The 13,163-nt window shown below is 36.6% G+C and overlaps 1 protein-coding gene across 2 annotated transcripts in view; it reads left to right on the top strand.

Moving 5' to 3' along the window:
- ACVR1C (activin A receptor type 1C) overlaps window positions 1-13,163 on the top strand; it is a 41,302-nt gene that overhangs the window by 23,374 nt on the left and 4,765 nt on the right. For both annotated transcript variants that reach the window (XM_049615615.1, XM_049615614.1), the window contains exons 3-7: window positions 2,598-2,828; window positions 5,666-5,833; window positions 7,203-7,359; window positions 9,126-9,250; window positions 11,638-11,768. In XM_049615615.1, the coding sequence (XP_049471572.1) occupies window positions 2,598-2,828; window positions 5,666-5,833; window positions 7,203-7,359; window positions 9,126-9,250; window positions 11,638-11,768 (812 nt within the window). The remainder of the gene's footprint in view (window positions 1-2,597; window positions 2,829-5,665; window positions 5,834-7,202; window positions 7,360-9,125; window positions 9,251-11,637; window positions 11,769-13,163) is intronic.

The raw sequence follows: 13,163 nt of genomic DNA on the forward strand, positions 1-13,163 counted from the left end.
AAAGAGTTTTAGGCACTTTCTCTCCAAGTCAGATACATACATTTGGCAGTGAGCACTGGCTAAAAATGCCTTTGGTAATCAGAGAGAATGGGTCCAGCTGCAGCAATGCCTCCATCATGAAAACTCATTCACTGAGAGGAAATCAGGTGGTTCTGCTTCCCCTTTGCTTTTCTTAATTGGCCAGCAAATGTTAGGCAAAGGCAGTTTTGTTAGATGTTGAGAAACCAAAATCATGAAACTTATCCCTGACCGGGTCAGGGACACATTTCAAAGAGATAGAATACCTAAGAGGCAAGTGGACCGATGTTCTGTGGGACTTTCTGAGAACGGGTTGTGTCTCAGGTGGCTTCTAAGAGTCTGGGCACATTGCTGCTTTCCTCTCCCCATATAACACTTCTGATGAGTAGTGGCATAACTGAAAGATACCTTTCCATCAGATAGGCAGCAGCTTCTACAAAGGCTGGTTTAAAAAAACAAAAGAAGAGTAAAATGAACCTACATGGAGAAGCGGAGTCCATGTTTCTTCTAATGAAATTTCTAAGCGTATAAGCAGAACTAGATTGTTTGGAATGGTTGCCTTGAAAGATACCAAAGCAACTTTCACCGAGTTTTAGTGTCTCAGCTTAATTGCCGTGCTGAGTACCTTAGATGATGTTCTCTTACTTTGCCCATGGTCTGGGGCATTGGTCATGCACTTGATCAATTTGCGGTTTGAAAACACAGGCTTATCTAGCTCTGATGTGATGTTTTTGCGAGTGTGTGTGTGCAAGATGGGAGAGGGAGGAGAGAGTTTGAGATTGAAATTTGGCCTGCTAATTGTCAGTACAACTTTTATTGTGTGGCCAAGTAGTAAAATTGACTGTAGTCTACAAAAACAGCCTTTATAGTTTGCTGCTGGAAGTCTTCCCAGCAGGAGAGGGCTGGGGGTGGGGGTGGTATCCACTGAATGGTGAGAGCAAGAGTTTGGACTGAAGACCCGTGTTTTAGTTGTAGCTCTGCCTCCCACTATGGCCTAGTTCTGGGCAAGTCTTCGACTATTGTGGGGCCCTGATTTTCTCATCTCTAAATTGATAAAGTTGGACTAGACGATCTCAGAACTTGCTCACCGTGGGGCTCCGTGACTAATTGTTAAGACCCATAATAGCCACCTTATAGTCTGTGCTTGTTTAGCCACAGTGGGTGGTTCTCACGAGGATGAGAACATCTGAATAAACCGTGGCACATTTCAGGAGCAGAGGCCGAAGCCTGCAGAGCTCAGAGAGCTGTTGCAGTGAGAGGTTCCGAGCCATCCCACTACAATAATAACTAAACATGACTTTCCAGAGTACGCTTGTACTGTAACCTCTTTAACTATTTTCCTCTAATTATAATTGTAGTAAGTACCCATTGTGGAAATTAAGAAAATGTATGTTAGACGGAAGAATGTCACAATTCACCCCGATTCCACTAAATAGAAATAACCATCAGAGTATTTAATAGATTTCCTTTTTAGCCTTTTTCCGGTGCCTATTTTGAATAGCTAGGTACGCTCATTTAGATGGATAGAATTTACTGCGCTATTTTCATTTAACGTTATCGCAGAAGTGTTTTCGCATGTCATTAAGAAATACCTCATAAGCAGCATCATTATCACTTGCTCTCAGTAATCCGTTCTCAGAATATTAAGGCCTAGCCATTATTGATCACTTAACATACCAGATATTATGCTGGGTGCTTAACATGATTATTGATTCTTGGATTACCCCTGTGGAGTAATCCCTCCATAGCCCCTGTTTTTTAGATAAGGAAGTTGAAGCTCAGAGAAGTTCAATTACTTGCTGGTGGTTATGTTGCACAGCTGAAATTTGAACGCAGGTCTTTGTTATCTGTTCTCTTAATCTCTGTACAATGTTTAACAATTTTTCTATTATCTGATATTTTTCCTTCTATTTCCTATAAACAATAACATATTAAATATTTTGACATAAATATTTCTGCATTTTGCAGTTAAATCTTTAAGAAAGAATTCTAGGCATAGGGTTATTAGTTCAAAGAACCTGAACTTTTTACATACACTCAGAATATATTTTCTTTGAATTTTTTTTTTTTGTTCACAGAATATCCATTTGATATTTTCTATGACTATACCTCACTTTTAGTGTAACATGATTACCTCCTTTGATTATTGAATTTTATTCTTCACTTTGCAGTTTTACACAGAAAGTTCTTCTGCTTCCCCAGTTGTACTAGAAGCAACACATTTCATTTCAGAGGCTAACGGCATATTTTTTTAACCATTAAAACCTGACTGGTTTTGATGGACAAATCGGGGAGATTTGCAGCAATTCTGAAAAATCAAATATATGTAGCAGTAGTCTATGTTCAGGAAATTTTCATTTGTGAATATGAGAAGAGAAAATCATAGTAAGAATTTGGAGTATTCCTTTGAACAATGGTTTGACATTAAGGTTTGGTATAATGGTGCTAGTTTCTTTAAAATCAGTAAAATTATTAAAGCGTTTAAATGTTTCCCTATTTGTGTGAAAATAATGGCCATTATGATGGTTCTTTTCTGGCACTCCCTTGTTTTTAATCAATCTCATCTTTTCTTTGGTTAGGTCTACCTCTGTTGGTTCAAAGAACAATCGCAAGGACGATCGTACTTCAGGAGATAGTAGGAAAAGGTAGATTTGGTGAGGTCTGGCATGGAAGATGGTGTGGGGAAGATGTGGCTGTAAAAATATTCTCCTCCAGAGATGAAAGATCTTGGTTTCGTGAGGCAGAAATTTACCAGACGGTTATGCTGAGACATGAGAACATACTTGGTTTCATAGCTGCTGACAACAAAGGTATATTCTTTTTTTTTTTTTAATTTTTTTTTGATTTAATGTTTATTTATTTTGAGAGAGAGAGAGAGAGAGAGAAAGCACAAGAGGGGGAGGGGCAGAGAAAGAGGGAGACACAGAATCTGAAGCAGGCTCCAGGCTCTGAGTTGTCAGCACAGAGCTGGATGTGGGGCTCAAACTCACAAGCTGTGAGATCATGACCTGAGCCGAAGTCGGATGTTCAACCGACTGAGCCACCCAGGTGCCCCCAGCAAAGGTATTTTCAATCTAATTTAGTTCAGCAAGTAAAAATGTTATGTCTGTCATCAGATCAAACTAAATAATGTCCTTGTTTTAATAAAATCTAGTCTAATTTCTTTATTGAGGATAGAAAATGCTTTTCCTCTTCTCCACAGATAAACATACAGATCCATACAATAAAGGCAGGGCAGACGAGTGATATGAAATCATGATGACGCCATAGCCAGGTTGATATTTAAAGTATTTGGTGACTGGTATGGCACAAGAATCGACCAGTCAGAACAGAAGATTCAACTGGAACAGAGTCCTGAGAGAACCCTGCAATGCTAGCTTTTATGCCTTATTTTCTGGTTCATGGAGAAATCTGGAGGCACCTTGTCAGGGGTTGGGGTGGGAGGTGGGGGAGGTTGCTTTGGGTGTCTAGGGCAAAGGGATGGAATTGGAATTTTGAATAGCAGCTGTTAGCTGATGAGGACAGAAATATTTCAATATTTTAATAACTGGCACAGACATACCAATGAATGCTAGCTGAATATCCACCTTTGCTAGGACAGTACCTCTCATCTGTATGAACAGGCTTCAACTCCAGAATTCCAATTTTCCATGAACATTATCAGAATGGCAGCCAGCAAATCAATTCTAGTGAAATTTTCTATTAATGTACTTTGAGCATGATTTATATGTTGAGGCTTAACATCAACAACCCCAAACAGTATCACTTTTTGAGTTTTGAGGAGCAAGGCAGAACATCAGTGTCCTGGTATTTAAATCCGTATTTGGCAAATATGGTGTAAATCCCTGAGTAATCAGGGACTGGGTATAAAGTTTGTGAGTTACCTGTACTTTCTTCTTTTTGCATAGATTTTAGTCACCTAACTGTACATTAGTTCCCTTAATAAAGGGAGACAAGGCACAAAGGGAAGCAAAAGTTGACCCCCTCAATGTTTTTGATCTGAATCAGTAATATTCATGAAGAACTTTGGTGAGGTAGAGATTGTAACATCTATCTAAAAACCAGATGATCTACGGGTATCAGGGACTCACCATTACCTATGGAAATTAAAATCTATGGTTATTTTGATCTATTATAAGCTTTATTGTTATTAATTAGATGACATAAGAGAGGCCTGGAGTTATTGTACATTTTGGTAGCAATTGTGTTTGCTGATGGTTTGTGTTTTTTCATGTGGGTAGGTATAGACTGAGTAAAGCCAAGATGAGCTTTAAAAAGAAAGATGTTCTTTCCAAATTCTCAACTACATATACTTTGAAAATATATCCAGACTATTGAAAATGAGACATTTCTTAGTGAGCTAAGAACTTTTCCTTCCTAAGATTGAGTTGAAGCATACCTACTGATTAGATTAATTAGCATTGTTGTCAAAGCAGTAATGACTTTAGTTATATGGATCATCTTGATGGGTCTAATTTAATCATAATGTTTATTTGATTATAAAAAACAATAGGCCCAAAAGACATCATCCCTGATGGTCTCCTTCTTCAGTTTAACTGGTCTACCTGTCACTGGCTTATTAATCAGTGGCTTTGTGCATGCTTTCAAATGACCTCTAACATCGCTTTCATCCTCATTTCTAAATCTTTTGTGGTACTTACAGTTCCATTGGTTAGTCAACTCTCTGACAAAGATGTTAATGTGAGAGGACAAAGGTAGCCATTGGCGTTGAGCAGAGAGAGGGGTAGGAGTAAGGATTAGTTTTATTCATGGTCAGTTTATTACTGAGCTTTATCACGTTATGTTGATTTTTGTATTCCTAGGAAATTTTATCGCTACCCGGATTTGGAAATTAAATATTTGGATTAAGAGTTAGCTTTTGTAAATAAAGCATTTAATAGGAAAAGTCCGGAGCAAATGTTTATTATGGCTTCCTTCTCTGAGCATCAGAACTGGTCAGGGCTTCCCAGGGCTGTTGTAGTCTCCATTCCAAAAGCTAAAACTAACTCTAGGGACTCTAATACCTACAGAAGTTTTAAGCTAATTTCTGTTCTGCTAAAAATATTTCATAAGCTGGATTACCTTTTGGTTAGATGAAGTAAATTATTTGAAAATGTTTCATAACTGGCTCTTAATGTAAGCATTTGGGGAAAATCAACTTCATATTTTGAAAATTGAACAACATGAACATTCTCAGAATTTTCGGGCTTTTATTATAGTGATAATACTTTGTGTACATTTGTTGCATTTCTGGTTTTTATTGGAAAAATCTTTCTTAAAAGCTCAGAGTGATTTATAGCACAACACTGAGCCTAAGAGCATCTGTCAGTAGTTTTTCCTATAATGTGGTGTTATCAATGTATGGAGAGAATAAGAAAGAACTTGTTCACTTATCATAATTACTCTCACAGCTTCCTATAGCTACAGTATGTATAACAGGTTTTATTATATCAACATCTTCAGGGATTCAGTGAGAAATTTTACTGAACTAACTTGGACTGTCAGTATCATCACTAAAGTAATTAACTTTCCTTTGTTAACAATACAGATTTATTTTCAATACTGACATTTGCTAAAAGCCTTTGGTTTCTTCCTTAACATAATACAGTGATTTTTAATGCAACAAAATGATTTTTTTTCCATTTAGATAATGGAACTTGGACTCAACTTTGGCTTGTCTCTGAATACCATGAACTGGGCTCTTTATATGACTATTTGAATAGAAACGTAGTAACAGTGGCTGGCATGATCAAACTGGCACTTTCCGTAGCGAGTGGTCTGGCCCACTTACATATGGAGATTGTTGGTACACAAGGTACGTGTTTTCTTTCTAAGTTCTCTCTGCTTCAATATGAGGATGGAAACACCAAATTGTGTTTTAGTGCTTCCTTGTATTTTAATTTATTCCAATTATCAAATGTAAAGAAGCACTAAGGTACTTTATAAAACTGAGGGTATTATCATGATGCAGGCAACTCTCATCTATATACTCACCATTGTGTATATTAGCCATAATAATGTTTTTATACTGGTGGCTCCGGCTTTGCCATTTAGCACATACACCTGGGAGATCTTACTTGGGGGGGGGGGGGCAAATGCTCTATATTCAGAGAATATTGATAGCTTAAATATTTACCTTTGATAACTAAAATAATGGGAGATGGTAATGTGATCTTGAAAAGATATTTACATATCATGTATTCAAAGGCCAAATAATATGCACTGTCCTTACTATTTATTGAGTTAATAGAGAATTGGCTCTAGAAAGTCATTAGTCCGGATGGGGCAATAATTCTCTAATTTGGATTCATGGGCCCTTTAAACTCTTAAAAACTACTGAGGATCCCAAAAGTGTTTGTGTATTTGGGTTCTACCTGTTAACATTTACTATATTATGAACTAAAATTGAGAAATGTAAAAAATATTTATTAATTTACTGAATGCTAATTAACCGATTAAATGTGAAATACGTTTCAAAAATTTACATCTTTTAAAAAAATTGCATCCTTTTTTTGTAATACAAAAACCATATCTAGTGAAAATAATGGTTTTGTTTTACATTTTTGCAAATCTCCTTCTTGTCTGACTTAATGTCTGGATTCTCATGCATGTTCTTCATTCACTTGGTTCCGATATGTTGTTTTGGTTGAAGTATGTGAAGAAAAGGTAATATCACACAGATATGTATTCAGAAAAGAGACTCAAAGACTCCCAGGGATTTTAGGGTCACATTTGAGAACCGCTGGTGTAGGGTAGTAAAAGTTTGAAACATGTTTGTAAGAGAATATTTGCTATATTCTTACATAGTTGTAGCGATGCCAATTCTTTCCCTGTTCATTCAACAAAAATTTATTAGTGGCCACCCCAAGTGCCAACAAGTGTTCTGAGCATCAGAGGCTTGCGGATGAGCAAGACACAGGCCTTTAGGCAGCTTACAGTCTAGTTGGGAAAGACAGATAGACACACATGGGAATGAACAATATAGCCAGTAATAAGGGTTCTGAAGAAGGCAAAACGAGGTACTCTGTGGAGAATGACTGGGGATGTGGGATGTGTGGTCAGGCAAGACTTGTCTTAGGAGGTGACATTTGAGCCAGGTCTTCAACGTGATTCCCTTTGGAGAGAGTCAATCTTTAGTAACAACAACAAAAAGAAGGAGTATTTTTTTTTCTTATGCTTCATAGGTAAACCTGCGATTGCTCATCGAGATATAAAATCAAAGAATATCTTAGTGAAAAAGTGTGAAACGTGTGCCATAGCGGACTTAGGGTTGGCTGTGAAGCATGATTCAGTACTGAACACTATTGACATACCTCAGAATCCTAAAGTAGGAACCAAAAGGTAAGATAACTAGCTTTGGTAGCACCCTGAGACATGTGACTGCCTCCCAAACGTGAAGTCATGGGATGTGTGTGTGCGTTTTGGTTTTTTTGGTGGCGAGTGGTCTGAATGGAAAATCATTAGGCCCAAGAAAGCAAGAAGTCTTCTGTGGGTCATTGAGAAGTCAGTGGCATAATGCTTATAAAGCAGGGACAGTTGGCATTTTAGTTGTATAGACAGTAGTCATTTGGGTAAGGAATCCAGTAGTTAGGGATGGTGGAAGAGATGGTGATACATTATTTTTCGTGTGCCACTTTCTGAGAATACATTTTCCTAGGGATAGGAGGAAAAACATGTCATCAGTATATAGCTCCTCCAAAGCCTTTATACTTATAAATGCACTGAAACTCAGGGCTAGATCTATTTTTTCAGGTTCTAAACAAGAGATGTAGAATCAGTATATTGAGCAAGGTAAGTGAGGGACTCTAAATAAATACATACATGTGCTATTGTACTCCCTTAGTATTTAAGGACGTGTAACAGTTTTTGTATTTACCTGTAATTGTACTTATCCTTAAGTCTCCCAAACTGATGTATATTAAAATAATAGGGGTTTGGACATATTTCCCACGTTCAGGGAACAGAATCTCTGAAGGTTCAGGACAAGAACGAGATAAACAGAACATACTGCATATGTATTACGACAGGCCCGTTGGGAGTGAGATTTCTGATGTTTTCTTGTTCTGGCCAGCCTGTAGCCAGCATACTTCCATTTCCTTTTATTTGAACATCAGCCTCATGCTCCTTTGGTATAATTCCTGGGTTCTTGACCTTGAAATCAGAAACGACCAAAACATTTTCCTGGAGTTGTTAAAGGATCTTGCGAGTAGGGAATTTCTGGTTCAGTTGGCCTCCAAGCCAGATTGGAGATTCCAAGCCCATCACTCTGAGCTCTTCTCTTGGCTCCCTAGAATTTAATGAGGCCCCAGGAACACTTCAGGGCAGTTTGTTCAAACCAGGCGGCCCTATGGGACCTTTCTTCTTTTCCCTCTGAAAAGCAAACTTCAGCTTGCCCATATGACAGTCTCCACATTAGGGACCCCCAGGGAAGCCTTGGATGCTGGATTCCTTAAGAGGATCTAAAACTTTTAAGAGTTTGGGAGAGTACTGCACCCTGATCTTAATATTTTGGGAAATCATCAAAATCTCCCTAGGACAGCTAGACTCAGTCAGGTCCCGTGGCCTGTAGATATCTTTTGTTTAGTTTTATTCAAACAAGGTTGTAATTTTCTTGTAGCCAATGTATATTGTGTATATATTTTTTGAAACCAGTATAAAATAAAATTGTTCATTCTTAGAAGGTATTTAGGGTATGCTGCTGAGCACTGCGTTATTGTCCTGGGCCCACCATGAATAAGAGATGCTTCTTGCCCTCAAGGAGCTTTACATGGCAACATTTGTTGGTGGGAGTTGAGTTCCCTCTTTCCTCTTGAGTGCTTTGTTTACTGAATTTCCCTCTAGCTTTTTTTTCCAAGTCATTTGGCTCCTGGCACTTGTGCTTTGACACTGAATAGGATGACCTCTGGTTTTATTTAAAATTTTTTTTAATTATGGTTCATTCAATAACTGTATTATTTAAATTTAATTTATTACAGTGACTTAGATCTACTTTTAAAAATGATGTAAGCTATCCTAATTTATATTTTGTGACAGGATTTATTAAGATTGTATTTTACTGGATTGCTGTAAAGTCATACACAGAATCTGAAATGTGCATGTTTTTCAAGGTATATGGCTCCTGAAATGCTTGATGATACTATGAATGTGAATATCTTCGAGTCCTTCAAACGAGCTGACATCTATTCTGTTGGTCTGGTTTATTGGGAAATAGCCCGAAGGTGTTCAGTTGGAGGTAAGATGTTGGGGATAATTTTGTATCTGTCTTTCCTTGATGCTTTGAATATAAGATATGATTTTGTATGTATTATTTTCTAAGCACAATATTGAATCATTTTTTAAAATTTAAGAGACTACCTTTTAGGGATAGCTTTCCATTGGCAAAAGTGGAGCATCCTACGTATAATGCTGATTTTATATTGTGATTACGGCTTAGGTGGGAGTGACATTTCTCCTGATAATTCTGATTTTCTTAATGATATTTTGCACAGCACTTGAAAATTTTCTTCAGTTTGTATGCAGTTAGCTGTATCCCTACTTAAAATTTTTTTTTCTTAGTGTTTATTTATTTTTGAGACAGAGACAGAGCGTGAGCAGGGCAAGGGCAGAGAGAGGGAGACACAGAATCTGAAACAGAATCCAGGCTCTGAGCTGTCAGCACAGAGCCTGACCTGGGCTCGAACCCACGAACTGTGAGATCATGACCTGAGCTGAAGTCAGACACTTAACCGACTGAGCCACCCAGGCACCTGCTATATCCCTACTTTATACCAGAAATTAAACCCAAAGATGTTAAATGACTTAACAAGAGCCATAGGAGTTGAAGACTTCTAGCTTTCAGGCTTTTCCTGTTTTGTTTTGTTTTTCCCCCTGTGATAATGCATGTGGAAGAGAGAAAGCGATGGTGGGCAGAGGTGAGCATAGACTAACTTCCTGACTCAATGCTCCTAGCAGTTCAGAGATTAATAATGAGAGGAAGAGAGTTTGAAAGGATGAAACCCTACAAATGCAGTCTGAGGGAGTTGTGGCCTCAGTGGAGAAAAGTTAACTACTGTTAGAAAATGGATTAGAGTTTTCACTTTCAAGGGAGAAAGACTTAAAACTAAGCTGTGGTTTAGCAAATTCCTGAATGTCTGACTTTAGGCAAGTTACTTGGTCTCACTTTCCTCATCTGTAAAATGAATCATAAAACTGACCCCTTGGGCTTTGAGGATCTAACAAATTGGTTTAATTAATTAATTAATTAATTAATATAGAGCATGCTTATAGTAAACATTCAATAAAACAACTGTCATTATCAAACCAACTTCAGTTTTTATATTTCACATTGATGTCATTTTGCATTACGCTAATCTCATTTTTTTCAAATGAGTAAAAAAAATTTTTAAGCTTCCAAGGTTAAAATTATACTTGAATGAGAAAACATAATTTTCCCCCTTTTATTCACAGATGAAATAGTACACCATTCAGGAAGATGAAGCTATTTATAGAAGCAATAAAATTACAATAGGATTTTGGAGCCTGGGATTGAGTTCCAGATCTGCCACTTACTAGCTCTATGACCTTTACCAAACTTATGACTCTTTGTGCCTCAATTTCCTCCTTCTATAGAGTAGGGATAATATGGTTCCTCTTTTAGTCTGTGGATTTGAGAAATAATTAGTTAAAACATGTAAAGGGCTTAGGACAGTGTGTGGTAAAAAGCATGACTCAAACATGTTTGTAACAATTTTTTTTAATTCATATTAATAATTGTCTAGATGTGCTTTTAGGTCATTGTCTTTAAATTTTCTTCAACTATTGAAATAGTAATTTTTTAGGGCACATCTTAAATATTTTACATTAAAAGTACTATAGTTAAAACAATTTTATAAGGAAATTATCAATTTCAAGTAATATTCTGATAATTTAGATCAGGTCTTTGTATTTGAGACTCTTTTAATATGAACCTTCATGTTGAACTGTCCATATTTAGTACCTTTGCTGCTTCTTTGGCACATTCTTAGGTATGGTACTTCTATAATCCAAATGTAAGAAACACAGCATTTAAAAGATTGCCCATCAATTTTCAAAAAGAGTAAGCTATTCTGTTTTGAAAAGGTTATTTCATGGAAAAACATACTTCATTCCCAGAGCAATGAGGCCACGCTATAAGTTTTTCAATTAGGCATTACTTTTGAATTGCACAATGGTATTTTATATAAATCAGAATTTACATAATCTTTATAATTATGTAAAATATTTTATATATTTACATTTATATCATTGTTAAAATCCTGTAAATGTGATGTATTTCTATAAAATCATACATAATATACAATATGTAATTGTCAAAATTATATACTTCATAAAATAAATGTTTGTTTTATATAAGATATATGTAATTATCAAAATTATATACATTTTCATAATATAAATTTTATAAACTTACATAATAATTATTCAGCTGAGCGCTTAATACCTGTATCTTTGGTTTCATAGTGACACAAAATTTTATTAAACCTGACTTTCCAGTTTCCCAGGGTGCCCCTTGTACCTAGAAGACATAATTGGTTGTCTTTGGAAATAAGCATCTTTGTTTATTATTCACACTAGGAAATTTATCATGCAAATTTCTTATAGGAATTGTTGAGGAGTACCAGTTGCCTTATTATGACATGGTGCCTTCAGATCCATCAATAGAGGAAATGAGGAAGGTTGTTTGTGACCAGAAGTTTCGACCAAATATCCCCAACCAGTGGCAAAGCTGTGAAGTAAGGCTGTGTTCTTATATATGTTTTACCTATTGTAATTCTGAGGTAAGTTACCAGGGGAGGTTTTTGGAGACCACATAGTTCTTCTCTCTTAATCTAGGCATCCAATTCTTTCCACGTATGTAAGTGTATGTCCTTGCATCAGTCCTCAGAAGGATTTTAGTCCTTTTAGCTATATGTATACAAAATGCTAAGTTAAGTGGCAGTAACAGGCCCTGGTATCCCAATGACTTGACACAACAAGACTTGATTTCTTGCTGTGTAAAGTCCCCAACAGGTCAGGCAGCTGTGCTCCCTGTGCTGATTCAGTAATGCAGGTAACTTTGATCTTGGGATGCTGCTGTCTCAACGCATAGTTTCCAAGTGTCTAGGTCAGGCAAAGAGAGGAGCTGGACGGTCACACGTGGCTCTCTAATGCTCTGGCTTCAGGTGAGTCACATCATTTCCACTCATGGTTCATAGACCAGAGTCAGTCACACAGTCCCATCTGACTGCAAAGAGGCTGGTAACTGTAGGGACACAGACATGTTTGGTAGTCTATGTCCATGCCAGACAGAGTATTACAATTTCAATCATCCTTGGAGTCACTAAATTATTTCTAACCCCTAACTTGCTGAAATTTGAGCTTATTTTCTTTCATCAGAAAAGCCTCCTCACGGCCAAGACCTTTGTTATCTCCTCATGCCCAACGGCACAGACAGTGACCACCATGCAATATACACACAATAAATGGTCATTGCAGTGCTAGTTTGGCCCTATGTGAGGGAAGAGACTTTTCTAGTTTGCACACAGAGAAAGAAGGGAAGGTGAGGCAAAGAGTACAGACCATCTAACTGATTCCAGAACTGTTTTAATGCTTTAATCTCTCCCAACCCCCTTATATATTCTACCATATTAAATTGTAATATGTGAGGTCTTTTGAAAGTGACATTTTTAGTTTGGCTTTATCCTAAGGGTTATTTTATACAGTAGGTTTTTTTCCTCATTTCCCCCCTCCTTCATGTTTTATTCAATTCTTTTTCCACTTAAGGAAAGATTTATGTCTTGATATTTCTATTTCGTATAGGTATCTTATCCACTAATTATTTTAGAAGAAGAATTTGAGACATTTACAACCAAACTGAAATTAAGTGCGTTTTTTTCTAAAATTAATAATTTCATGTATATGGAAGAGTATATAACATATATGTAAAGTATAAGTATAATAATAAAATGAGAAGCAGTGAATTCACTACCAACTTTAAAACATAGAACATTCAAAGATTCCTTACTCCTCTGAGAGATTACTGTTATGATGATTTATTATTGCCTTGCTTTTTTGTAGGAGAAAAAATATATATGTTATATATGTTATATATATATATGTTATATATACATATATATATATACACACAC

The sequence above is a fragment of the Panthera uncia genome (genome assembly GCF_023721935.1).
Source record: "Panthera uncia isolate 11264 chromosome C1 unlocalized genomic scaffold, Puncia_PCG_1.0 HiC_scaffold_3, whole genome shotgun sequence".
NCBI classification, from domain to species: Eukaryota; Metazoa; Chordata; class Mammalia; order Carnivora; family Felidae; genus Panthera; species Panthera uncia.